Genomic DNA, 27,646 nt, shown 5'->3' with positions numbered 1-27,646 from the left:
CTTCTAGCCTGTGAGGACAAATTCCACTCTTGATGTGTGTAAACATTAACTACAATAAAGCTCAGAGGAGGCCTCTGTATACTTTAGCATAAGGGTGTGGCATGATGTCAGCTCAATGTTCAAATTCCTGTTTTGAAGCTAATTCTTGTTTTTGAAGCAAGTGTGTCCTACAAAGAAACACTGATTCTTTGCTTTTAGAATCTGATTGCTAAAAAGAGCCTTGCAACAGCCCCAGCAGCAGCAAACCGGTGGAGGAGGCCTGAAAGGTGTCTTCTAAAAGTTCTGTGTCTTTCTGAACGTTTTCCTGGCAAACTTTTGTCAGTGTTGTCATTATTGTCATTCAATTCCCATCATCCAAGTGCTGGTGCATAGGTAGCCAAAACCCACTTATAAGAGATTGGTATTTGCAGAGTTGGGGAAGCCGTGAGGTGGCAGAAATATAAAACACAAAATAAAAAAAACCCTTTTAAGGGGGAAAGGCTCAGGTAGGACTCTGACGATCCCTGCAGCCTAAGATGGCCTAAGGATGCCAGCCCCAGCTCCTGCATCTTTTAAATGGGGCTTGGAGATTCATTTCTTTTCCATAGTTTTCAATGTGAAGTCATAAATACGGTAGTGGCTGTTTGTTGAGTTATGACCAAGTTTTCTTAATGTCTCTTTTAATTTTCTTGTAATTAATTACATGTTAAAGTTTTTTATCAGTCAAATTTATATTAAAAAAACCATAGTAAGCCACTTTATAATCCACAAATTCCTTAAGTACATAATCTTTATGAACTACAAGCTTTCTGTCTACCCATGTTAATTTATGTGTTTCCTATCTTCTTCCAAGGAGCTTAAGGGAAAACATACAGGTTTTTAGGTATTTTATTTTTAGGGATTTTCTTGTCAAACATGCAAGCCCCCTCTGGAGTCTGAACTGGTAAATATAGGTCACTGGAACATACTATTGTGTTAACACCAGCATTTTCAAGTTTGGTCCTGATAAACTTTATTGAATACAGGTGGCGACCAGAGCCCCTGCGCACATTGGCCGAGCACACATAAGCCCACCCTGCCCCCATTCCATTCTCAGAGTCCACTATATCTTATGACCAGCATCAGAAAGTAAACCCCACTCCACCCCCACTAATTTACGTCTGTATTTCTTCAAGCAGAGGACCAAACCTCATGAGGACCTTCAGAAGCTTCATGCAACCACAGACAATGGTACACTGTAAGAAATCAGTATGTATGCCATCAAGACATTGTCAAAAGCTACCAGCCAAAAGAGCTCAAGAGTGTTATCAACTTCAGATGCCAATTCTACCATATATCCATATAAAGCTTGAAAGAATGACACCAGGGAGAAAAGAACCAACTGTAAATGGGCGTAATACTAATCTCAGCAGTCTGTGGCAAAGCAGTCTCTGATGTACGTGGATGAAAGTAGAGGAGAGAGATGGCTGGATCCGTATATGGGATGTGTGCAGAATGGATCATGCTGAAACACGTCGAAGGAAATAATGTAATTAGATTTGGCAATTAGATTTGGAACATCAGTTTTATTTTTCAAGTCTTTTAAGATCTCCAATTTTCATTAGATATTTTACAGTGCAAGTGTTAAAAAGGATGGCCAGCATACCCTTCTGTCAACTTTCCAAATTCCCTTTTACAAAACAAAAAACCCCTCTCTTTTAGTATAAAAGTCAGACTTGAATCACTTGAACATACATATTTCAAAACAAGCAATTCAGGTAGTTATCCAGCAACAACCCTATATCAATATTTATTTTAAAAGTATGAAAACAGCAGTGACCCAGCACTAGCCTACATTTTAAATAGAAAAAAGTTATCCATAGCCAACTTCTTAAAAAACAAACAAAGCAAATGCCACCTCCTGGGTGAGTTGAAGATTGGTCAGAGTCCAGCAGTGACCTTCAATTGGCAACTCTTGCGACTAATCCTGCAGTCCGTAAGTGACCAGACCCCACATCAAAATAGCAAGCAGCACGGCTGGCCACCATTTCTGGCACACGCAGTTCAGAGGGACCCAAAGAATCTGTTTAGGAAAAGAATAAACAAACTGATTAAAAAACACAAGAATTAGAGAATGAGAGCAGGGGAAAAATCACCTGCGGTAGTTCCAGGGTGGCTGACCTGCAGCCCTGGTTTTGGACTCCAATTCCCCTCAGCCTCATAACAAAGGTATTTTTGTTTAAGAAGGCTTCCCCGGAAGTGTGTCCCAGTCATTTACAAAATATTAATTGCACAACTATAGGGATGCTTTTATGGCTTGCAGGAATGCTTTGAATGATTCTTTGAATCTGCTTGTTTTGCACATTATCTTCTCAACACTGTGCACTGCTTTGATTCCCTCAGGCTGTGGAGTGGTTTATCAATTTGTAAAATAAATGATGGGAGTTGGGAGTCCAGCAACATGGGCATCATGTACTTTGTCAGCTGCACCAGTTCAGAATTCAGGAGCAGCAAAATGTTTGTTCTTCACATCTTGGGATTCTCTCCCACATGAAAAGCTCCCTGTTTGCGCAATGCTAGTGCTGCTTTAAATAATAATAATAATAATAATAATAATAATAATAATAATAATAATAGGAAATGCCTTTGTTAGGACCAACCAATCTACCAAGTGTAGTTTTGATGGGGCAAGGGCACAAAGTGAAGAGTGAGGAAATTCTCAGGGACAATTCACACCCTGGCCAGCACCTTTTTAATCTTCTACCCTCGGGCAGGAGATATATAAGTATAATCAGTCGTAACAACAGGCTAAAAAACAGTTTCTATCTGTGGGCTGTTAGGCTGTTGAACAGAAAATAATATAGTGCAACTGACTTTCGGGGTTGGTGTGTTGTGCGACAAGCCCACAGAGTGCAATGAGACTGAGTGTTTGGGGGGGGGGGGAGGCTCAGTTAATTTCATTGTACACAGGTTGTACATTGACAAGAAAGGTATTATTATAATGATGATGGGCTTAGGCAGTGCTGCGATGGACACTACCCATAACCCCTTCAAGAACCACTCCTAGCTTCACAAATAAGAGTTTAACTTTTCTAAAAAGGTGAATATAGAAAGCCTACAATCATCATTATTTTTTGCTCCCTTGGAAATTTAGGGAAAGCGGAGGAGGAAAGAGTAATTAGTTAATGCAGGATCTGCCACAACAAAGCGTAACACATTAGGTTGGATTTTGTACCCATTGAGACTGATGTGAAAAGATAGCCATGACTTAAGTCCCGTTGATTTTAATGAGAATTTGAGCGCAAGATTGTACCCCTATCTGGCAGGAGATCTCATTGAACTCAGTGGGGCTTACTTCTCAGTAAGCATATCAGAACAGACTGCCTCTCTGGATCCAACCCATAAATCCTGTTTTGCACTAATTTGGGGGTTACAGGGAAGCACACTTTTTTCTGGCATTCACTGGCAACGATCTATGCATTTGTATAGAGGTCATCCTGATTTGCTATTACTGTAATAGTTCTCAAGGAAACACAAGCAAAATTGGGCAGGAACCTAATAGCAGTATAAGCAACAAACCTTTATAGTTCAGTTCTATGAAAACCATCAGGCCAAAGCACAAAAGTGGGCTGAACTGCAGGCTGACAATGCAATTCTATTTAACTTGGGAGTGAGCTCCATTGAACTAAATGGAGTTCAGCTTACAAGGAGACAAGCCTAGCACTGCACTGCAAGATTCCAAATTCCCTTTTACTACGTTTTTTTCTTCTTTCCAGCCCCTCAGTCGAAAAATTGCAAATTGAAAATAATATGAAATTTACCCAGTTACAGTCGAGAATCTTCTTTCTCCAGCCACTGTTCAAAAAACTCCCAAAGGCTTTCATAATACTTCTAAAATTACTCCAGATACAAGTGTGAAAAACGCTGGCTGCTATCCTATTGAGAAACAAAATAGTTGGGAGAATTAGAATTTAGTTTAAAATTAAACAGGCATTATGGAAATGCACCCTGAGCTCCAAATCAAGTATTAAATGCTTCTAATCAAACAAGCAGGGACATGGGTGGCGCTGTGGTCTAAACCACAGTGCCTAGGGCTTGCTGATCAGAAGCTCCCATTGCTCGGTCCCTGCTCCTGCCAACCTAGCAGTTCGAAAGCACATCAAGTGCAAGTAGATAAATAGGTACCGCAGCACCGGGAAGGAAAATGGCATTTCTGTGTGCTGCTCTGGTTCGCCAGAAGCGGCTTAGTCATGCTGGCCACATGACCCGGAAGCTGTCTGCAGACAAATGCTGGCTCCCTCGGCCTATAGAGTGAGATGAGCGTGCAACCCCAGAGTCATCCACGACTGGACTTAACGGTCAGGGGTCCCTTTACCTTTATCTAATCAACAAGCCAATCGGAAACTGACTTTGGAAAGTGTGACTTCCCATTTCTTCCCTCTCTGAAGCAAATGACTTTTTGAAGCTGTTTTATTTGTGAAGGCTGCCACTGACGTTCTCAGTTCACTTTGCAGAGTGAATCTCGGATTCTGTTTCTTGATTGTAAACTAGAGTACAAAGGAATGATGGGAGCTGGCCAGACTAGAAGTCACATAACATTAAATACATCCTTGGTGGTCTCAGCAGGTACAAATAAGAATTTAATCCTTTTTCCCTTCTGCAATCCTAAGCAAAATCAAAATCCCTCCTCTGGACGTGCTACTGGCATTGTGAGGAACACACACACACACACACACACACACACACACACACCCCTCAGTGCAAAGAGAAGGGATTTTCCTCAGGACTTCTGCAGGGGAAGAAAGGCTTAACCTGTCTTCTGTGACTCCATAATGATCCCTTATAATGATCTTTTTCAGGTTGGTACTATTAGCCATTGAAAACAGAATTGCACATTAAATGCAAAGTTACATTTAATGTCACATATAGTTTGGCCATAGATATGTAGCATAGACAATACAAATATCTACATATAAATCCATAGTTTCTTACAAGTCAAACCTGTGCCAAATGTGAGCACATAGATGATTCAGCTTTGCAGACAATCAAACAAAAATCGCCGGCCAAGAATTGTAGTTGTCTACAATATCTATAAGCCACCTGGTGGCTTCAATGTGAATGTAACAGCAGCGCTTCGTCAGATGAAAAGGACTCTCTAGTCCAGTGTTTCCCAATCACTGTTCCCCGGCACACTAGTGTGCCGCGAGATGTTGCCTGGTGTGCCGTGGGGAAAATTCGAAAGATTTTTTTCTTTTTTGTAAAAGTCAAATTAGGTCCTAATCTATCCCTTGAGCGCCTCTTGTCCGTTATTGTGACGCATGAAGCGTGTTCCCGCCCACTCCCCGCCCTCCCTTGCTTCTCTCTCTCTCTCTGTGGCGCTCTCCGCCGCTTCCTGCTGGGCATGCGCAGCTCGCCTCGCGCTTCCATTCCGGCCCCTCCTTCCCCCGACTACCCCGCCGCTCCGTTCCTTTCTCTTTCTCGCGTGTCAGAGAGCGGCGGCGCGAGCGCGGCGGTTCCCTCAGGGCTGACGGAGGGCTCGAGGAGGAGGAGGCAGGACGTGGAGGCGGAGAAAGCGGCGGCAGCCACCCCCCACCTCCGGCTCGAGGCCCGCGTAGAAAGCTGAGGGGGAGAGATAGATAGAGGTGGGCGGCGGCGGCGACCACGACCAACCGCCACAGTAGTTGTAGCAGTGGCGACGGCGAGCAGGGACTCCCGCTCTCTCTCCGTCGTGTCTCTCTCTCCCGGGCCCGTCCGTTGAGTCTCCCGCGCGCCTCGGCTACAAGATGAGCATCGAGATCCCGCCGGGTCTGACTGAGCTGCTGCAGGGCTACATGGTGGAGGTGCTGCGGCACCGGCCGCCGGACCTGCTGGCCTTCGCCGCCGAGTACTTCGCCAAGCCGCACTCTCCTTCCTGCCTCGCTTTGCTGCCTCCTCCCCCCCACCCCCAAAGCTTGGAGGTTCCCCGGCGCCGACCCGCAGGTTTGACCCCCTTCTCACACCTGTTCGCGCTCCTTGCACGGAATGGGGCGGATGGGGAGGAACGGGGCTCGCCGCTGCCTCCGCTCGCCCTCCCCCCCTCCGCCGGCGGTCCCGCGATTCTTGGCTTTTTGGCGGTTGGCACAGAAGGAAGGCAAGGGGGAGGGGAAAAAATTGAATCTTACACTTTCGTGCGTCCCTCCCGGCGTGACGCTGCGCGCTGACGTCACGGGGCTGTAATGGTGGTGTGCCTCGAGATTTTTTTCATGAAACAAGTGTGCCTTTGCCCAAAAAAGGTTGGGAAACACTGCTCTAGTCCAGCATCCTGATCTTGCAAAGGCCAACCAGATGCCTATTAGAAGCCTATCTAGAAGCAGGACTCTCCCCTTCGTGACACACACGGCCTCCGATTCTGCAGGTGTCATAGTTATAATGACAAGCAGCCATTCATAGCTTTATCTTCCATGAATTTCTTCAGTTACCTTTTAAAGCCATCCTAGCTTCTGGTGGAGTTGCGGGTGGCGCTGTGGTCTAAACTACAGAGCCTAGGGCTCGCCGATCAGAAGATTGGCGGTTCGGATCCCCACAATGGGGTGAGCAACCGTTGCTCGGTCCCTGCTCCTGCCAACCTAGCAGTTTGAAAGCACGTCAAAGTGCAAGTAGATAAATAGGTACCGCTCCGGCGGGAAGGTAAACGGTGTTTCTGTGCGCTGCTCTGGTTCACCAGAAGCAGCTTAGTCACATTGGGCACATGACCCGGAAGCTGTCTGTGGACAAACGCCGGCTCCCTTGGCCAGTAAAGCGAGATGAGCGCGCAACCCCAGAGTCGTCCGCGACTGGACTTAACGGTCAGAGGTACCTTTACCTAGCTTCTGGTAACAAATTCCATAGATTAACAATGCTCTGCACAAAGAAATACTCCCTTTTTGTGTGCCCTTAATTTTTCAACATTCAGTTTTATTGGACAAACCCAGGTCTAGTATTATGAGGGAGGGATAAAAACTATAATCACTTTCTCCACACCAGGGATGCATAATGTTCTTTGATGTCCTCCCTTTACTCCTTGACCTTTTTGGAAGCTTAAGAGCCCCAGCACTGTAGCATTTGGTCCTAGGGGAATTGCTCCAGTACCTTCATCTGCTTGGTAACCCTTTTATGAACCTTTTCCAGTTCTACAATATCCTTTTTGAGGTGCAGCAGCCAGAACTGCATGCAGCATTCCAAATGTTTTCAAGCCACATACAGATATATAAAAGCATTGTGATATTGGCAGTTTTATTTTCAACCCCTTTCCTTTTCTAATTATCCCTTACATGGCATCCACATTTTTCACAGCAGATGCACACTGGACCAGGCATAGGCAAACTTGGCCCCCCAGCTGTTTTGGGACTACAACTCCCATCATCCCTAGCTAACAGGACCAGCGGTCAGGGATGATGGGAATGGTAGTCCCCAAACATCTGGAGGGCTGAGTTTGCCTATGCCAGCACTGGATCAACATTTTCACTGTGATTCACCAGAATCCAAAGATCACTTTCCTGCTCAGTCACCTCTTGCTCAGACCCCGTTAATATTTTTTGCCTCGATGTGGACTAATTTACACTTGCTTACACGGAATCACACTTGCCATTTTAATACCTAGTTTGCAGAGATCCCTCTGAAGTTTCTCTCAATTCATTTAGTTTTTACAGCCCTAAGCAACTGGGTATTATAAGCAAACTGCAGATCATTTATGAACAAGTTAAAAGCACATTACATAATGGGGATGACAGGAACTCACAGAATAATGATTTGTTCTGCACCCTGTTCAAGTGGCCAACTGCAATCCTGCAAACAAGTGGGCACCATGGCACCATGAGGACTCTTCTAGGCACTGAGGCAAAGAGGCAATTTATTCCCTTCTGAGGGAATAAAGGTGGTAGGATGGAACATAACACTTGCAATTTCAGGTTGGGTAGCTTATTTTTTATGTTCCTCTACATTTAAAGATGAAACACACAATGCAAATAAAAAGTAGCAACACTTACAAAGAAAGTTTATTGCCTTGTCCACACCTTGCCATTGCAGAGAGGTTTTGTTTGTTTGTATGAACTGGTGAGCATTTTAAAAGCACTTGCTATTGAAAGAGGCATTTCAGAATTAGAATACAGAAAACCCCCCTAGGCGGACCTTACCCCTTTGCAAGATGAAGCAGTGAATCCTCCCGTTTCCCAGTGTACATCCTGTTACACTCGTCTCCTATCATTGCAAGCTGGTGTCCAACTTGGGTTGCAGCCCTGGAAATGTTGAACACACATGAAGATGATCCTTCATTACAGATCTGTCCCAATGCTGAACAAATTAACAGGCAAACAGACAACTTAACTGATAAATGACTGAACATAGATAATGCGTAAGCAGCTTGTGGTTTCCCTCTCAAAAATGATATAAGGGAGTTGAAAAAGAATTAAAATGGTCAAGAGGTTGGAGCAGCTTCCCTATGAGGAACAGCTAAATGTTGGGACTTCATAGTTTTTTAAAAAAAGGAACAGCAATGGGAGACATATACCTGATGGAACTCATTACCATCTGATGGGGTGATGGCGGCTACCTTAGATGGCTTTAAGTGGCTATACTCACTATATGAAATGTTCACATACTGAGGCTAGATGCCTCCAAGTACCAGATTCTGGAGTTTTAAGTAACAAGTGTATTCATGCTCTGGTTACTGCTTGGATCTGAATGCTAGATCAAATGGACTTTGACCTGATCAAGCAAGGCAGTTCTTGAGATTCTTAAGTATCTACAAAGGAGCAATTCTTCAAAATAATAATAGTAAATAAATAAATGGTTTTTTAAAAAAATCTCTAGGTTGCTGTGATTCTCCCACCCCCTGAAGTCCAATAAGCCACCATTAGGCTATTCTACGTACGGGCAACTCCCCACTTAGGCAGGGTTATGTTCCAGCCCCCCCCCAATGCATAATAATAATAATAATTTACTATTTATACCCCGCCCATCTGGCTGGATTTCCCCAGCCACTCTGAGCGGCTTCCAAAAGAATATTAAAATACAATAGTCCGTCAAACATTAAAAGCTTCCCTAAACAGGGCTGCCTTCAAATGTCTTCTAAAAGTCTGGTAGTTGTTTTTCTCTTTGACATCTGGTGGGAGGGCGTTCCACAGGGACGTGAAATGTGTGTAATTGGGGAGCTCTGTTTTCTGTCCCCCCCCCTTTTGTTTGGAAGGGTGATCTAAGGGGCAACAGAGGCCCCCTTCCTTCCCCCCCTTGCCCGCAATCTCGCCAGGAAGAGCAGGGGAGCCACGCAGCAGAGCCTCCGGCCAGGAGCGAATTCCCGCCCATCCGCTGTTGAGCCATTTTGGAAGCGGCAGCTCTTTTAAAGCATTCTAAATCTTCTCTTTACCTTGAACATTCTCCTTCATCTGGATAAACTATAGGACAAAAACTGGGAAAGATGGAAAGGATTTGCTGAAATAGCTAATTGAACTAGAATACAAAAAAGGGAGGTGTGAGGAGGTCTCGAAACAAGTAAATGAAAGATAAGATATGAAAATATTGGATGTGTTTTTAAATGTTTCTGTCTTTGTTTTTGCTTTTGTTTTGTTAAGATGAGCAGTGTTTTTCTTTTTTTGCTTTTTATGTATTGTATTGTTTTGTTTTGCTTAACTCTTTTTCTTCTTTTTGCTTCCTCTGACTGATAACAATTCGCCAGGGTCTCAAGAAAAATCATTTCAGCTGCGAATTCTAAGAGTTGAATCTGGGACTAGAGGTGGGTCTTCCTCGCCATAAAGACTACATGAATTTATTGCAGTATTTTGTTGTACTAGAGCAAAGTATTTGATAGGTGCCCAATAAGCATTTGGATTCGCACAGAATTTGTCTGATAATGGGGACAGGAGCCCAGCGAAGCTTATGCCACAAAACATTTGTCAGACTGCAATCCGAAACTGAATATAGCCCTATTTACAGTCACGGGAAAAAGAAAGTGCACCCTCTTTGAATTCTGTGGTTTTACATATTGGGACATAACAGCAATCATTTGTTGCTTAGCAGGTCTTAAAATTAAGTCAATACAACCTCAGATGAACAACAATACATGACATATTACGCTGTGTCATGATTTATTTAACAGCAAGTTAAATGTTAAAGTTCATGACAGTACAATTAGAAAAAGATTGAACAAGTACAGTGGTACCTCGGGTTACAGACGCTTCAGGTTACAGACTCCGCTAACCCAGAAATAGTACCTCGGGTTAAGAATTTTGCTTCAGGATGAGAACAGAAATTGTGCTCTGGCGGTGCAGCGGCAGCAGGAGGCCCCATTAGCTAAAGTGGTACCTCAGGTTAAGAACAGTTTCAGGTTAAGAACGGACCTCTGGAATGAATTAAGTTCATAACCCAAGGTACCACTGTATGGTTTGTTTGGAAGGGTTTCCAGGAGAAAGCCTCGTCTCTCTAAAAAGAACATGGCAGCACGGCTTTGGTTTGCAAAGTTGTATCTGAACAAACCATGAGACTTCTGGAGCAATGTCCTTTGGACAGATGGGACCAAAGTGGAGATGTTTGGCCATAATGCACAGTGCCATGTTTGGTGAAAACCAAACACAGCATATCAGCAAAAACACCTCATACCAACTGTCAAGCACGGTGGTGGAAGGGCGATGATTTGGCCTTGTTTTGAAGCCACAGGACCTGGGAACCTAGCAGTCATTGAGTCGACCATGAACTCCTCTGTATACCAAAGTATCCTACAGCCAAATGTGTGACCATCTGCTCAACGGCTGAAGCTTGGCTGGAATTGGGTCACGCAACAGGACAATGATCCCAAGCACACCAGCAAATCTACAGCAGAATGGCTGAAAAAGAAAAGAATCAAGGGGTTGCAATGGTCCAGTCAAAGTCCAGACCTCAACCCAACTGAAATGCTGTGCGGAACCTTAAGAGAGCGATGCATAAACAAATGCCAGCAAACTTCAATGAACTGAAGGTGCAATGCTGTAAAGAAGAATGGGCCAAAATTCTCCCAAGGTAACATACACTGGATTCCACCGTTAGTCTTTAAGACAGGCTAGTAAATGACCACTTGCTCATGGCAAGAATTGCCTACGAGTACGTGAATCATGCAAGTTTTTTGTAAATTGGAGAACAGTGTTGCTTTCCTCTTTGTTCTGTGTCATGTGGGCAGATGGACTAAAAACATTTTGGGGAACTCAATTGCAAGGCGACATCTTTGGTGTGTCACAGGGTTCTGTAGTCTTTATATTCTTATGTCAAGGTGTGGTAAAATTTAACAGGCAACCACTAGAAAAATAAGGGGCACATCTTTGAAATAAGTGTGTTTTGCTGTTGAGTTATTCCAAGCTTCCAAACAAAAATACAGTTTTAATGAGAGAGAGAGCTTTATGCACTGATCAGTAGGTTAAGTAGCTTTAAAAGACAAGGTATCTAGAGAACGCAGTGAAGATGACTTTGTCAGCTGCTCTTTGCAACAGCTGGGCTTCTTAGGAATGTCTGTTATTTCTGACCTGGAGACGGGAAAGACTGCTAGATATTTCATGATGAGGTCTAGACAACGTAGATCATCAGAAATGATAACACTGGATTTTCACTCTAGTTACTCATCTAACATATATCGTAAGAACTGACCTCATACAAGCTTAAAAACCAAACAGTTACCAGAAGGAAAAACAGAGCGCTAATACCATGTGATACCTGATATTCATCTCCATTTGCTCTGCGATGTCTACAGATCTGCTGTGACTGTTCTCTTCTGCATTGACATTGTTGTGGCTGGAGAGAAGGAAGTGTCTGGAGTTTTGTCCCCTTTGGGCCATGGCTTCTTCTAGCTGTAGAAGCTGTAATAAAATTAAACGTAATCTTTTCATATTGGTTAACAATGCCTTCGGCACACAGCTACAGCTAAAACGAACAAATGTTTTTGTCTGAATACAAGGCCGGTATTAGACTCTGCAGCAGAACCCAAAGAATGTGTTGATGGTAGTGGTTAGTTTCTTTGGGCTGGATTCAACTAACTACTTGCACTCATGGGAGCCAGAGTGAGTCCTACTAGTGAATGGTGCTCCCCTCCCCTTTCCTACCCCTGCACCTTCCCCAAGTTGGCTGGGGGCCTTGGAAGAACCCCACAAACAGTGGTGAGGGGTGGTCGCTCCATCAGGCAAGCAGAAATGCCTGCACTTGCAGAGTGATCTCCTTAGCGCTATTGTTAATTCCACCCATTAACTGCATATTTCAGTTTTGCAAAACGAATAATCTTTTCAGGCATCCTTAGCTGTTGCTTGGCAGTTACCATTGACAGAGTGAGTGTTCTGTGGGTCTCTGGTAAGACACTGTTTGCTTGTCGCTTTAACTGTTTTGCCAGGCGTACACCTCTTCTTTTCCAAAGGCTAAATTCAGCCCCCTTCTCGACACTTTTGTTTTTTCGTTGCTAAAGCTTTTTGTTGACAGAATGGCTGACCTGAATAACAGCCTATATGAGGGACCATCTGAGATGCATCTGTGCCGTTGGCAACACAAAACCAACAGGTCATTCATATCACGCAGCTGAAATCAGCTTGAAGACATCTGCTGCAACAAGCTTGCTCTTAAATATATCCAAAGAACCACCCAAATTCCAGTGGCAACCCAGAATAAACTGGTAAACTGAGCTCTGGACTTCAAGAGTGCATCCGTGCTACAGCATCTACTTATCTGTGTCTAGCTAGCTCCTCAGTCTGAGCAATCTGCTCTAGTTTGAAGACACTGCCCAGCTGGCATCTTCACCTCTGCTTGACTTGATGACAATTGTGTCCCTTGGCTCCATTGCTTCTTGTCTGCTGCAGTAGACCAAGGGAGAGGAGGTCCGTATCTTGTTGGGATCAGCCTCAGTGATCAAATTCTTATATTTTCAAAGGCTGGGGTAAAAATGTGCATCTTCAGCAACCTATGGAAGCTAGATGCTTGCCATCACCATTAAGGCCTCCTCACAAGCCACCCGCATCAAATCTCTGGGATCACTGGGTCACCTGGCGGGCCTTCATATTAACAGAGCGGTGGCATATTTTATCGTTTCTGATATCAAGTTAGACTTTAACTTAGGCCTCTAATTTTCTACAAGGCAAAGAACCATTTTTGCAGCCTTGTTCCCATGTCACGTTGGCTCCTACTTTAAACCAAGTGGACCCTTCCAGCTCTACAGTTCTAGGCTTCTATGAGCAATGTGGTCAAAAAGTTCAGCTCAAAACAATGAGCTCCACTCCACTCCAGCTTTGTTAGACACTAGTTTGCTTATAGCAGCAAACCAACTTTTGGTTTGTTTCCTCCCAGGCACGCCGAAGAAAGGAAAGGGGAAGCAGCAGGCAGCTCTACGTTGCTCATTCACATCAAATCACTTCAAACTATGGTTTAACATGTTCCGCCAAACGGGCCAGTTAGAGTGTTGGCCTAGCATCTGTGAGACCAGGGTTCAAATTTTCACCCACCCATTCTCAAATGCCATTCCTTTTCATAGTGATTTTTTATAACCCCCTTAAGTGTGTTATTTATTTATTTATGATGTGCGGGTGAGAATATTCTGAGACTCTTGCGGGAACATTTTAAAAACGTGTTTAAAACAAGAGCAGGAATGTCCGTATTTGTACAAAGCCAAAACTGTTTTCTGAAAAGGACTGAGAATGAGCCCACGTGCCTCAGAAATCAGACATGCAAACAAGTCCTACAACATCCGGGCAAAACTGCAAAGCGGAACATATGCCAGCTCACACCTGTTATGGTAATATAACCCTCCCTTTGGCTAATAAACCAACAAAGATATTTGCTTACGCAGTCCAGAATTCAGCTGCAAGTTAGCATGCGGTTTTCCAGCCAACTTGTTTAAAATGATAAAGCAAGGGAGATATAAGCAAGAGGAGATGCAGATTTATGATTCCAAAGTGGCCAGGTGGCCCGGTTTAAATGAATGCTGATAGCATGGAAGATAAATGCTTTATTTGCTTCTGGAATTAAGCCAAACCATGTTTTTCTCTCTCCCCCCCCCCCCCCGCACGCATTTTTGGAAGGAGGCCTAAACTGGTGCCCCATGATCAATGAGGGTGGAACAGTTTAGCATGCAGAGAAGTGACGCAGCTCGGTGGCTCTGTGTAATCGAGACAGCCCCCAGTTCTGATCTCACCTCAGCAGGCAACTCAAAAAGAGAACTTTAGAAACACCACTATTCTCTCAGCTGCAAGAATAATAAATTTGTGCAGCTAATAAAGCTGCTCAAATATATTGGGTGGCTGTAAGGACTATGGAGATAATATACGTGACGGGCTTCAAGCACTTTAAATGCATATATCATATCAGTAAGTATATGATTCTCAGGTTCGGTAAAAGTAAAGCTATAGAACAAGAACTAATATTGGCCATGTTGCAGGCCCAGCCTCTCATGGAACCAAGCCAGGCATGTCGGAAAAACGACTTCCATGCTTGAAAATGGATTAATTCTTCTCTTACTAAAGACACCCTGCAGAGTGAGAGCGCCGTAAGTCCAGGCTCGTCAAGCACAACTGAATTCCACTTGTCTACATTACTTTTCAGATAACTGTCTGGTGAGATCACTTCTGTATCTGGCGGATGCTATCAAAATATTCAGCACAGAATCTGTTCCGAAATTGCTATGACTTGACAATTGTTCTGAAAAACTGACTTCTTGCTGGTTCACAATGCCGCCTTGCAGTTCTTTTGAAGCTTTCCTCTGCCTCGACATTAGGCACGATGCCATGATCTTCCAGAGGAGCAGTGCTGTTCACAGCGAAGGAAGCAGAACGGGGACCAACTGACAGAATCAACTGAAAGATGTCCCCTTGCAGCAGAAGCTAGGACAGTCTGCTGTGACCCAAGGATACAGCAGCACTATGAGAGAGTATCTTGGAAGGAAACAGAACCAAGGGTGAAGAAAGGCATAATCTAGAGCATTCTTCACACACACTGTGGTAAAAGCTTAACTTCCTCACTGTATCTAAATCTGCATGACAGATGTATACACCAGAAAATCAAGGGCAGGGCACTTTGCCTTTTTTCAGTTTGGAGTGCCACAGGTAAGTGTGCCCACTTATATTGTCATCACTAGCATTGTTTTCAGAGGGGCTGCAGAGCTGCTCTGGAGGAGGGAGCTATGGGTTCAGAAGCATCAATTAACAGGCATATTCCACAGGTAGTCCTATACAAGCTTGGAAGCCTGAACTGTTTGTATTTAAGAACCTTCCTCCAATGCTCTTGCTCAAAAAAGGGAACTCCCAGAAGGGGATTCCCCATTGCAGACCCCTGCATCACACACCGAAAATCTTCTCCTGAGGGTTGGGAGAACCAGATGAAGGTAGCTTTGCTCTCACAATGCAGTCTCCATCCAACCCTCTCCTTCTGCAGCTTGCCCATGCCACATTGCAGACCTCTTCCTGAAAGTCCTGTGCAGCGGAGAGGAGGGGGAGAAAATTCCCCTTGTGTAAACATCATCGAAGGACTGCCGCATTGGATATTGACTGACTTATTTATGGGGCATGATTTTTGTACTAAGATGGTCCCTGCTCCCAGATTTGCAACGCAGAAATGCATGACATAAGAGGAAAGAGGAAGAGGAGGGAAGAGGAGAAGCAAGCTCAACTTACAGTTCTTATTGCACAGTTATATAGGTTCCGGTTGCCTTGTGCTTGATAAAGAGCAGCCCCTCCCTAGAAGCACTCTCCAGCCCTACCCAACATCCATCAGATCCAGGAGTAGAGCTGGTGACAACATACAATCCAAACATGTCACTCCAGACAGGTGACTTGATGGCAGTCAGAGACCAACTTAAGTTTCCTAGCATCCTAGAGTCATTTCTTTTTTCCAAAAAGGCATAGTTTGAAAGTCATCCCTCCAATACTAGGTACATCTGAATCCCGAAACAGATGCTGAATCCTGCAGAGACTGGGGTGCTTTGTGTCCTCATGTCCTGGAGGTGGGAAGATGGGATTGCTCTCCCCTGGAAGGTCCACAGTCTGGGACTGCTCCTGGATTCATCACTGTTGCTGGAGGCTCAGTTAGCCTCAGTGGCTAGGAATGCCTAATCCCTGCTCCGGATGGTTTGCCAGCTATGGCCCCGTTGGGCAGCGATGGCTTGGCCATTGCATCCCATGCTCTGCTAACTTCCAGAAGGGATGGACTGCAATGCGCTTTACATGGGGCTGCCCTGCAAGATGACTCAGCAATTTCAATTCGTCCAAATTTTATTTGTTTATTAAATTTATATGCCGCCCTTCATTCGAGGGCAGTTTACAGCACAGTCATACCTCGGCTCCCAAACGCCTTGGGAGTCAAACGTTCTAGCTCCAGAATGATCAAAAACTGGAGGCGAGTGTTCCAGTTTTCGAATGTTCTTTTCAAAGCTGAACGTCTGAGGGAGCTTCCGATTGGCTGCAGGAACTTCCTGCAGCCAATCAGAAGCCGCACTTTGGAAGTCGAACGTTTCGGAAGTCGAACAGGCTTCCGGAACGGATTCTGTTCAACTTCCGAGGTACGACTGTATTAAAATCACAAAAATACACAAGAACAAATGAAACATTCACACACACACACACACACAAGCAGGAAGCCAGCACAGAAAAGAACTGTTTGTTCTCATGTTGCCACCCTTCCCACAGAGGTGCGTCAGCTTTTGGAGAAAGCTGCAGATGCACCTGCTCAGCCTGGCTTTTGACACTTCAGGTGTATATTTTTAGGACCCACCTTATTTTTGTAGTTTTAAGTTGTGTTAAACTGTTCTTTTATATTGTTAATAAATAATCCAACCTCTCATCCAGGTTTGTCCAGAACAAATAAAAATACAAAGTGCTGAAGTTTACCCCCTCCCCCCCGCAAAACCACACATACCTGAGCTATTAACTGACATTTAGCAAGTTTTAAGTAATGACAGAAAGGTATTTCCATTTTGCCCTTTTGACCGAGTGAGTATTATTTGGTCACGTGTCTTCACAAACCACAAATTTTAATGGGGAACAAACTGAGCGGCTGTTTGGTCCAGGGCATATGCTGCTGTTCCAAAAACATGATACCATCACCAGTTTAGCAAATACAACCCCCATTTCATTTCAGAGGGATGCCTTTTTTGAACAAATGCAGTGGGAAATGTATGGAGCTTCATGTTAAAAGCACATAACACTTGCTCCGCATTTCTAAGCAATCGCTGTGTTAGTGCGGCACCAACCACTCTTGAAACTCCATGGCTGTTGAAAATATGTTTGTCCAGGCAAGCCTAACCAGACATATAGAAGGCTGACATGTGCTTTAACCTAGTTTTCAGCTTGCCATTGATTTTAATTATTTTTAAATGCTTTAAATAGTTGCTTTCAATTGTTTTTCACTGTTAATGTTACTCTATTCTGTTTTCATGCCACTTTGTGAGACTTTATTACAATGAAGCAGTATATAAATCTTGTGAGATTAAACATAATTAAATATTCCAAATATTATTACTCCCTAGGTACTTTCTGTACAACAGCAAAACCATAAAATCTCAGATGGGGGGACGGGACATGATTGTCTCCCTCACCCCCAGTTAGCTCCCTAAAGGGTCACAAACAGTAATCGTCTCATCCCTTCCTTGTGCCATTTCCTGTGACAAATCAACCTCAGTGACCTTGAAACACTGTTTATATTTAAAACAATTCCTAACACAGCTTGAATAACTCTCAGGCAGATTTTCTTCTGCAGTGAACATTCATGCATTCCCTCATTTTTTTTTATCTCATCCTTCCTCTGCAATACTAATCTGGCTGTCATAGGAAATTGATTCCTGCCTGCTTATTACGTGTAGTCCATTCCAATGCATATTTCATTCAGACGTTTCAATGTGCTATTTTGAAGTTCCATGGGACTGCAGCTTTAGGCTGCAATCCTGTGCACACTTGCCAGTAAATAAGCACCACTGAACTCAGCAGGACATACCTCTGAATAGATGACACAAGACTGCACTAACAGAGGGTTGCAATTGACATGTGAAGTGCCTCTCACTTCTGTCTACAGGAGGGGTCGGCAACTTAAGGCCCATGGGCCACAAGCAGCCCATGGGGGTCGTTTAACCGGCCCATGGACCCTCGACGCCCTCTCGGTCGGCTCCCATGCGCCACGCTAAACCGACACAGAGCAGAGCAGGGACTGCCTTCCGCGACGCTGGCCAGCTTCCCATTGGCTGCAGGAAGCTCCTGCAGCCAATGGGAAGCTGCGCACGCCTCCTCTGCACCAGAAGGGGTGCCGTAAATAGCGTTTGTGCATGCATGCGCGCGCACTCTGGCCCACCGCGCCGTCTGCAGGACCATGAATCGGCCCAAGCCACAAAAACTTTGCCGACCCCTGGTCTACAGCTTGGGCAGAAATCGCCTTCTTGACCTCTGGACCCCACTGTCGGTCTCACCCGCTTGGTCCACCAGAGCCTGACTTGGCATCCAGAGGCAGTCCCTGAGACCCACTACTCTTATGCATTTGTTGAATTGATACCCGCAGGTCTCAGGGTGGTTCACAGAATAAAATCAGAATATAAAACCACAAAATACAGAATCAAAATAAAAAACAACCCACATCACACACAGACCCCCATTTTAAAAGGGCATAGGATGGGGCTGCGCATGGCTACCCCTTACTTGGTTTAGCTGGCCACTACAAGCCGTTTCCCGGGATTGTGGCCGCTGTCGCCTGCTGGCATCTTCTAGGAGCCACGGGAGAGAGCTGAGTGCAGGGTGGGGACCAAAGGTGAACAAACTACTCCCGAAGGAGCAGGGCGTGTCCCCCACCAGAGGTACTACCCCTCCTCTAACACCCCATACACCCCAAGGGGGGTTCTTACACTGCCTCAAGGCACTATTTAGAGGGGAGGGGGGACCCTGCCCCCATGTTTCCCATCCATATTTCCAGATATCTCATTGGTTTTGCACACAGTGTAAAGCATATTCTTATAAACAGTTACACTGGCCTGTGTAACAGGCACGCATGCTGAAACGCACCAATTCTTGCATTCAGAAAGAAAGTTGCATGACCTGACATGGGAGGAGAAACGAAGGCAAGTGAAACAAGGAGTATGAAACCGCCTTCTGAACTGTTATTTGCAAGGCTGGTCTAATCTGTTTACTGAGCTTCACTAGGAGTGACTTCCACCTAACTATGGTGAAGTGCTATTTACTCTTAAGTCACGTGAATATATTCATTTTTATTTCCTGGTTGACTAACACTGGAAGCAAGTAAACATATTTCCCTCAGCAGAAAACATTTTCAGATTGGGAACAACCAACTTCTGTATTTTCTGGAACTATTCTATTCTATAGGGAGGGGCCAAAGATAAGCTCAGCGATAGTGTTGCTTACGGAAGGTCCCAGATTCCAACTGGCGAGATCTCTGGCAGCAGAAAAGGATCTCTTCCTGAGACCTTACAAATTACCGTATTTTGTGCCCCATAGGACGCACTGGCCCATAGCACGCACCTAGTTTTTTTGGGGGGGGGAATAAAGAAAGAAAAAATTTCCCCCCTAGGTGTGGGACTGGAAGAACCAGGTCGGGGAACAGCGGGAAGGCACGCTCCGCCTCCCCGCTGTCCCCCGAGCTTGTGGGGCTGCCGATGGGGAGAAGCGCTGCTTTCCCCACCGCAAGCCTCCAAACCAGGTCGGGGAACAGCGGGAAGGCGCGCTCCTCCGTCTCCCCGCTGTCCCCCGAACTTGTGGGGCTGGCGATGGGGAGAAGTGCGCTGAGCCCGGGACTGCAGGCAGCTCTGAGCAGCCATCGGGAACCGGCGCGACTTCGCGCCCGGCTCCTGATGGCTGCGCAGAGCTACGCTCAGCCCAGGACTGCAGGCAGCTCTTCGCGCCCGGCTCCCGATGGCTGCGCAGAGCTGCGCTCAGCCCGGGACTGCAGGCAGCTCTGCGCAACCCTCGGGAGACCGGCGCGAAGTGGCGCCGGTCTCCCGAGAGTTGCGCAGAGCTTCCTGAAGCCTGCATTCGCACCATAAGATGCACACACATTTCCCCTTCATTTTTGGAGGGGGAAAAGTGCGTCCTATAGGGCGAAAAATATGGTATACCTTTGAAGCCCATTTGAAGCCCATTTCCCCCTTCAAAGAATGCTGGACACTGTAGTTTGTCAAGAGTTGCTGGGAATTGTATCTAGGAAGGGTTAACTACAGCAATCAGAATTCTCTGAGGGCCTTTAAATGTGCTTTAAAGGTACCGTATGTACACAGCCTAGATGGACCAACTGCCCTACTCAGCATGAGACAACTCTTTATAAACTTCTACGCCTTCTTAGAAGTTCTGAGATGTGCTACAACACTTAAGACAGACCTAATACTTCAGAGCATGCGGTCTCTTATACAGAGAGTTTTTGACAATAACTTTCATTTCCATGATTTCCCCCCTAATTCATAAATGCAATGATTAAGTCTCACTAAAAGAGCACTACTAACAGCCCCTCGGTCTTATCTGGATTGAGCTTCAGTTTGTTGGCTCTCATCCAGTCCATTACTGAGGCAAGACACTGGTCCAGCACTTCCACTGCCTCACCTGAAGATGTAAAGGAGAAACAGAGCTGAGTGCCATCACAATATTCCTGGAAATGTACTTCAAAACTGTGGATGACACCACTCAGTAATTTCATGTAGATGTTAAACAGCACGAGGGATAAAACCGAACCCTGAGGACCCCCACATTGAAGGCTCCATGGGGCTGAAAAACACTCCCTTCTGGGAACGACCATCCCACTGCAAAGTGGAGCTACTGATCCCTAACTTAGAGAGCCACTCCAGAACGATACCACGGTTGATGGTATCAAAAGACACTAAAAGGAATTAATAAGGACCCATTTCCCCTGTCTCTCTCCTCACAGAGGAATCATACAGGGTAATCATCTGAAACAGTTTCTATGCCAAAACCAAGCCTAAACCCTGATTGAAATGGATCTTGAAAATCAGTTTCCTCCAAGGATCTGGTCAGCAGCGGAGCCTCTTGGGCACCTGGGGCAGCGGGGGCACCCATAGGGACGGCATGGAGCACGGGGCGCCCTTAGGGAGGGACGGGACGCATGGGGCCTCAGCCGCCCTACAGCTGGGGGGGGGGCAGCGGGTGGACAGAACAGAGCCTGTGGGTGCCGAGACACGTGGCTCATGCACGCTGCAGGCCCCGCAGTGTGCCACCCGCCATTTTGTCACACACACACCCCGTCAGGGTGGCACCTGGGGCAGACCGCACCCCCCTTCCTACGCCCCTGGATCTGGTCCACAACCACCCACTCAAGTACATTGTCCAAGAAGAGGAGACTGGCAACTGGCCGGGAGTTAGGTTTTCCGAATCCAGGGATGGTTTCTTGAGGAGTAGTTTTTGCACTGCCTCCTTCAAGCACCCCCCCCCCCCCCGTTTCAAGGAGGCATAATTTCCCTTACAAACGCTTAAGTCTGACTCCTATTTGTTCTTTCAGTAGCTTGATGTTTCTGCTTTGATGCTGGCGCAAATACTGATTATACTTTATAATCAAATGCCATGCCCTAATTAACAGGTTGGGTTTGTTCTTTTTATTTCTGTCATCTCCGTTCTCAACTTGTTAAATGTGTCTCGTCTTCCGTTCTTTCTCATTCCAACTGCACATGTGCTTCACTGTTTCACTCCAGTTCCTAATCAGATGGAACAGGTGGTTGTGTATGAAGCCTCATGCTATAAGGAAAACAGAAGCCCCGGTCGGTTCAGCCCCAAAGTCCATCTAAGGCAAGCATAGCATTGCTAACAGTGGCAACCTAGATGCCCTCCCTGCAGAAACTCATAGGCACAGGAACACAGGTTAGCTAGCTCCTATGTACCAGGTTATGTCATTGGTCCATTGAGCTCAGTATTGTCTACACCAGGAACCTCTGAACCTTTGGGGTCTGGGGGCATAGCAAAATACCCATTCCATGCAAGAAAAACTGGCAATGCTCACTACTCCCCCCCCCCAAAAAAAAAACCTTCTCAATTTTGAAAAATCAGGAAGGTCAGGGAAACTTGACGGGCACCAAAGGGTCTGTGACAGGGGCTTTCCAGGATTTCAGACCCTGTGATCTTCAAATACAGTCTTCCCTCAAACTATACAGGAAGGCAACATCCCTTCCGCATTGATTGTCCCCAGAATACCAACCATGGTGATTCAGGTGACATAGAACTTTGGGTCTGGGGCTTCCTCTGGCGTATTCAGCAATGGGGAATTATTTAGGAGTGTTCTGAAAAAATGGAATTGAGCCACACATTTCAGTCGCAATTTAACTCTTAGGAACCTGCCGGGGAGTCCTGGCCTCATGCACCTCCTCCCTCCACTGCACACAGAACGTACAGAAGAAATGCCTCCCTAAATCAGGTTCCAAGTAGCCCAGCCCTGCTTATCCTGAAAGTAACCAGAGAGAAGGTTGGATGTTTGCAGCCAGTCATGAAGACAACATGCAACCTTGTCATTGTCTCCAGTATCTGGTAGTAGCCTATGGAGGTTTCATTCATGGCCTGCCAATCACTGCTAAGAAATCCATCCTTCATTAGTATTGCTAATCCACTGGTCTTCAATTGGTGGATCAAGGCCCATTAGCGCATTGTGGCCTGATCCAAGATGGGTTGCAACAGGGAAAATACCATCATGCAAAGAAGATTTAAGAAATGGGTCCCCAAATGCATGTTTGGGTTAAAAGTGGGTCCTGGGCCTGAAAAAGTCTAATCCTTCTAAAATGTCATTTAAGCTAGCGGCCATAATCACATCTGTAGAAGTACCGTATTTTTCGCACCATAGGGCACACCGGACCATAGGGCGCACCCAGTTTTTTTGGGGGGAAATAAAGGGGAAAAAATTATTTCCCCCCCAGGCGCGAGCTTCCCCCGACCCCAGCCCCCAAACAGGCAGCTCTCTGCAAGCCGTGGGAGCGCTCCCACTGCTTGCTGAGAGGTGCGCGAAGCCTGGACGCGCTGAGCTCAGCGCGCGCAGGCTTCAGCATGCAGGCAAGTCTCTGCAAGCAGCGGGAGCCCAGTGCTGGGCTCCCGCTGCTTGCAGAGAGGTATGCGAAGCCTGGAGAGCGTGAGGGGTCGGTGCGCACCGACCCCTCTCACTCTCCAGGCTTCAGCGAAAGCCTGCATTCGCACCATAGGATGCACACACATTTCCCCTTCATTTTTGGAGGGGAAAACGTGCGTCCTATGGTGCGAAAAATACGGTATCTCCCACTTTAGGTATTGTTTTGTACATGTGTTGTACATGGACTAGAAGATGGCAGGAGGAGAAGTGCAGAAGCTTGAGACTGCCTCTCAATCTTGCTAACTGCCCTGTCCCAAGATGAGAGCATTCTGAAGGGAAGTGCTTTAAGAACTGCTGCTTCAAGAATTCATCTTGAGAAGGAGAGTTTGCAATCTGGATTTTGCATTCTGAAAAGGGCCTGAAGATGTACACACTCTACCCTCAAAACACACTCGTCATTTCCCTCAAATAATTCTCGACACAGTAAATTATCCCTCACAGAGTTACCAGTTTCAGCAACCCTCACAAACTACAGTGCCCAAAATTATTTGGGGGAAAGAATGTGCTTTGAATGTACTTTAAAGGTCGAGTGTGTACACAGCCTATATCTACATTTTCTAATTCTACAAATACGGAAGAGGGAGGATAGGAGAGGACTAGCTTAGTGGTGAGGCTTGATAAAGCAATTACAACTGATCTTTGGAGACAAAGAAAATAGAGATGACCCAAGACTTTCTGGTGCCTGAGGAATAAAATCCAAGTAGTGCCCCAATGATGGTAAAAATATTACAGTGCTATTATAATTGGCAATTGCCACCCTTTAATAGCAATAATGGGACGCGGGTGGCGCTGTGGGTTAAAGCCTCAGCACCTAGGGCTTGCCAATCGAAAGGTCAGCGGTTCGAATCCCTGCGGCGGGGTGCGCTCCCGTCGTTCGGTCCCAGCGCCTGCCAACCTAGCAGTTCGAAAGCACCTTCGGGTGCAAGTAGATAAATAGGGGCCACTTACCAGCGGGAAGGTAAACGGCGTTCCATGTGCTGCGCTGGCTCGCCAGATGCAGCTTGTCACGCTGGCCACGTGACCCGGAAGTGTCTCCGGACAGCGCTGGCCCCCGGCCTCTTAAGTGAGATGGGCGCACAACCCCAGAGTCTGTCAAGACTGTCCCGTATGGGCAGGGGTACCTTTACCTTTTTAATAGCAATAATATGCTATCTGATATTATTCTGATTCTGATTCTGCATAAGGATAATGCTGCACTGGCCATGGAAGAGTTTGCCTGCGTTTTTTAAGCTTTCAAAATTTAGAGTTGCTGCAAACTGAACATTCATCTTAATATGCTGATTTGCTTAGTTCCAAATCTTCTTTACGTTAAAAGAGAAGGGTTTGCTTCTGGAAAACCTGCTACCCTGGTTTTCTTTTCACAACAGCAAAACACAAACTGCTAGCTGAAATATGAACAAATACGTTGTTGTCAGACTCTAAGACAAAAGCAGACCAAAATAAGAAGAAGAGCAGGTGAAATTGCAGGAGGTTTCACTATTAGAGGGAGTCGACATGCAGCATTCTCACAAGAGTGTTCTTCTTCCTGTTTTTCATCCAACAAGTGCAAGTGCAATCCAGGAAATAAGAACAGGGCCTGCACGCCACAATTTACCTCCAGGGCAGACTATCTGTTTTGCTATTCTCTCTAGGCCAAATGGCGTCCGACTGGAGCGGAGCAAAGCTCCTCCACAGCCAGTGAGAGACTGTTTGCCTTTGAAGCATGTAACATTTGTAGAACTATCACACTAACAAACAAGCCTTAGGGGTTGAATTGTATTGTTAACTGTATACATTTTAATCTACCTGATCTTATTATTTATACGTTAATTTGAACTTTAACCAAGAAAAGGCATTTTGCTTTAATGGCACCTGGCACAGCAGACCTGAGTGTGCAAGAGGCATTCCCTCCTTTCCTGAGGCAGAAAGAAGAATTCCTCTTCTAAGATGGCACCTGCCAGCAATGTTGTTGTTGTTTTGGAAAGAATCACCATCTTTTACAAACTCTGCCGGCCAATTAATCAGGGTGCCCTCTTAGTTGAAAAAGAGGAAATAATTCATATTAGGGATGAAGTCTGAATTTGCTTTTTGTTTAATTAAGCCGTGACTTTTCTGTGTAACATTAAATAAAGTTATGCTCCGAGGAAGCTCTGAGTTGGAGCCCAAACTGAGCAGGTTAATCCAGTTAATCCATCTGAACTATTACCACTCGCTGATCCCCTTTGCAGACAACCATTTCCTGCAGTGGACCCCGGGATGATCGAAGCAGAAGAGGGATCTGCCCCGATGGGCGCCCCCGAGTCTTGTCCAGCCTACCTCGCTTTCCCCTCGCGCCCCTTTCCTCCAGCCGAAGCGACAGCTGCCCTGCAGACGGACGAGAAGAGACGTGAGCAAAGGATCGAGGCCATGGCGGGCGGGAGCAGCGGGGAAAGGAAGAAAGCGCCCCAAGGGCTCACTTACCGCAGCGTCACTTGCGCGCACTGGATCCTCCGCTCCAGCCCAGGCGCTTCCCCACCTCCTCGGCCCCGGAGAGCCGCCCTGCCCGGCCTCCCGGGGGCGGAGGGAAGCTCTCCCGTCCCGCCCAGCCTCGGCTCCGGAGGCTCGTGGAAGGAGGCGCCGCCAAGTGCCCCGAAGTCGGGACTCCCGGGAGCGGAGCAAGAAATTTGCCACGCGCCATGCCTTGCCCTCCAAAACGGAGGACGCCACACAAAGGGGGGTCATTAACTACAAACCCCGAAATTATGGGGGGGCCTCCAAACAGGTGCCCAACTTTTGCCGGCGCTTGCAGCGTGAACCCCACGTTTTGCAGCAGCCGCTCCCAAACTGAGTACCCGATGCATCAAACCCGGTTAACACCCCGAAATCCAACATTGGGAGTAGATCCCAAATCTCGGGGTTCATAGTTTGTGAGGCTGGAAAAATGAAAAGGAACAGAAGGGGGACGTGTGTACAGTGCAGAAGGTATTCAGTCAGATGGTTGAAAATAGGGGTTTTTTTGGGAGGGGTGTTCTCTCCAACCTCTTCATTCCAATCGCTTGGTTTTTTGTTAAGTAGCCTTAACGAACTACCATTCCCAGGATTATTGTTAGCCACCCTCAAACTGCAGTTCCCAGGATTGTTTTAAGCACTTGGGTGGCGCTGTGGGTAAAAGCCTCAGCGCCTAGGGCTTGCCGATCGAAAGGTTGGCGGTTCGAATCCCCGCAGCAGAGTGCGCTCCCGTTGCTTGGTCCCAGCGCCTGCCAACCTAGCAGTTTGAAAGCACCCCCGGGTGCAAGTAGATAAATAGGTACCGCTTTATAGCGGGAAGGTAAACGGCGTTCCGTGTGCTGCTCTGGTGCCGGTTCGCCGGAGCAGCTTCGTCACGCTGGCCACGTGACCCGGAAGTGTCTCCGGACAGCGCTGGCCCCCGGCCTCTTAAGTGAGATGGGCGCACAACCCTAGAGTCTGTCAAGACTGGCCCGTATGGGCAGGGGTACCTTTACCTTTAACAAACTACAGTTCCCAGGGGGCACCATTTTCTGGTTTGCCTCAGGCAGCAAAATGTCTTGGGCAGGCTCTACCTCCACAATTTCAGACAAAACTAAGAGACGGGGGGCACCAATCAAAGTGTTTTAGGGGTTGATGTGGTACCTTCTCAAGGTACATGGTGGGCTCTCCTTCATTTGAGGTTTTCAAGTAGAGGTTGTATGGCCACCTGTTCGAGATGAGATGACATTCCTGCCTATTGCAGGGGCTTGGACTAGATGACCCTCAGGGTTCCTTCCAATTCTGCAGTGAGACTCCTGAACATGCATACAGCACCATTAGATAAATGGACTAACAAATGTATCTTCACACCTGTGCTAACAACAATAGTACTGCTAATGACAGCAGTTTAATGACAGCCTATTGTTTTGTTCATTTGGTCCATGGTCCATGGTGATCTTTATTCCATGCCTTGTTCCGGATGTAGATCTTCACTCAACCCTTTTTTCTTGGACGTCATTTGTGGTTTGCCTCAGGTGCCAAAATGTACTCTTGTGTCTGCTGCCATCAGGTCTAATTTTGTCCTAAAGCAGTGCTTCATTTCTAGAGAGAGATGGTGTATCTCAGGCCTGCCATCTACTCTGGAGAAAAGTCCTGTTTCTTAATTTTAAAAACTAGGCATAGGCCGCATTTGCTCAGTGAGGAATAAAATGAGCTCCATACAGGTTCAGAGGTTTTAGTAAAAAAAAATATGGGAGTAGGAATGTTAAATGACATCATTGAAGAAGGAAGAGTAGACTGCAAGTTCACACACCATGACTTGCTTCATACAGCTTTGTTGGCACGTAAGGGACAAGGGACAAAGTTGCAGAATAAGAAATCCCTGATGGATGCATTAGAAACTATGTCCTAGAATTTGCATCCACTGCCTGTTTAATCAGGATATAGGCAATGCGCCCTTTGTTACCAGTGTTCCAGTACCCTTCTTCTGGCAGACGGTCTGGGTTTGCACAACAGCATCATTAACACGGAGACTTGGGAAGGAGGGGGAAGAAATAAGGAAACTAACGATGACCCCATACCTGCCAGTAAGTGTTGTTATAGAGTATAAAAAATTGAGCATTTTATATGTTATTTTTAGGGAACAAGTCTGAGAATTGTGTCATACACCTGAACTGCAAATTCGATGCTTCATGTGCTG

General features: G+C 46.1%; 1 protein-coding gene across 1 annotated transcript; it reads right to left on the bottom strand.

The window, feature by feature from the left end:
* Window positions 1-1,524: 1,524 nt before the first annotated feature.
* On the bottom strand, window positions 1,525-25,605 carry LOC114596893 (uncharacterized). The gene is made up of 6 exons (XM_028728738.2): window positions 25,441-25,605; window positions 25,297-25,344; window positions 11,647-11,789; window positions 8,109-8,210; window positions 3,780-3,894; window positions 1,525-2,041 (listed from the first exon to the last, which is right to left on the bottom strand). The coding sequence occupies exons 3-6, from the start codon at window positions 11,766-11,768 to the stop codon at window positions 1,940-1,942; spliced, it is 441 nt and encodes a 146-aa protein (XP_028584571.2). The 5' UTR covers window positions 11,769-11,789; window positions 25,297-25,344; window positions 25,441-25,605; the 3' UTR covers window positions 1,525-1,939.
* Window positions 25,606-27,646: the final 2,041 nt, after the last annotated feature.

The sequence above is a fragment of the Podarcis muralis genome, chromosome 6 (assembly GCF_964188315.1).
Source record: "Podarcis muralis chromosome 6, rPodMur119.hap1.1, whole genome shotgun sequence".
NCBI lineage: Eukaryota > Metazoa > Chordata > Lepidosauria > Squamata > Lacertidae > Podarcis > Podarcis muralis.
Note: the sequence above shows the minus strand (reverse complement) of the source record. Positions and strands in the feature narration are given on the sequence as shown.

Bases quoted from the DNA above. Each gene is read 5' to 3' on its own strand.
- LOC114596893 (XM_028728738.2), bottom strand. From the start codon at position 11,768: ATGGCCCAAAGGGGACAAAACTCCAGACACTTCCTTCTCTCCAGCCAC. The intron at 8,211-11,646 runs GTATCACATGGT...CAACATTTCCAG, and splicing joins CAAATGGAGATGAATATCAG to GGCTGCAACCCAAGTTGGAC. The intron at 3,895-8,108 runs GTAAGGTCCGCC...GTTTCTCAATAG, and splicing joins CTGCTTCATCTTGCAAAGGG to GATAGCAGCCAGCGTTTTTC.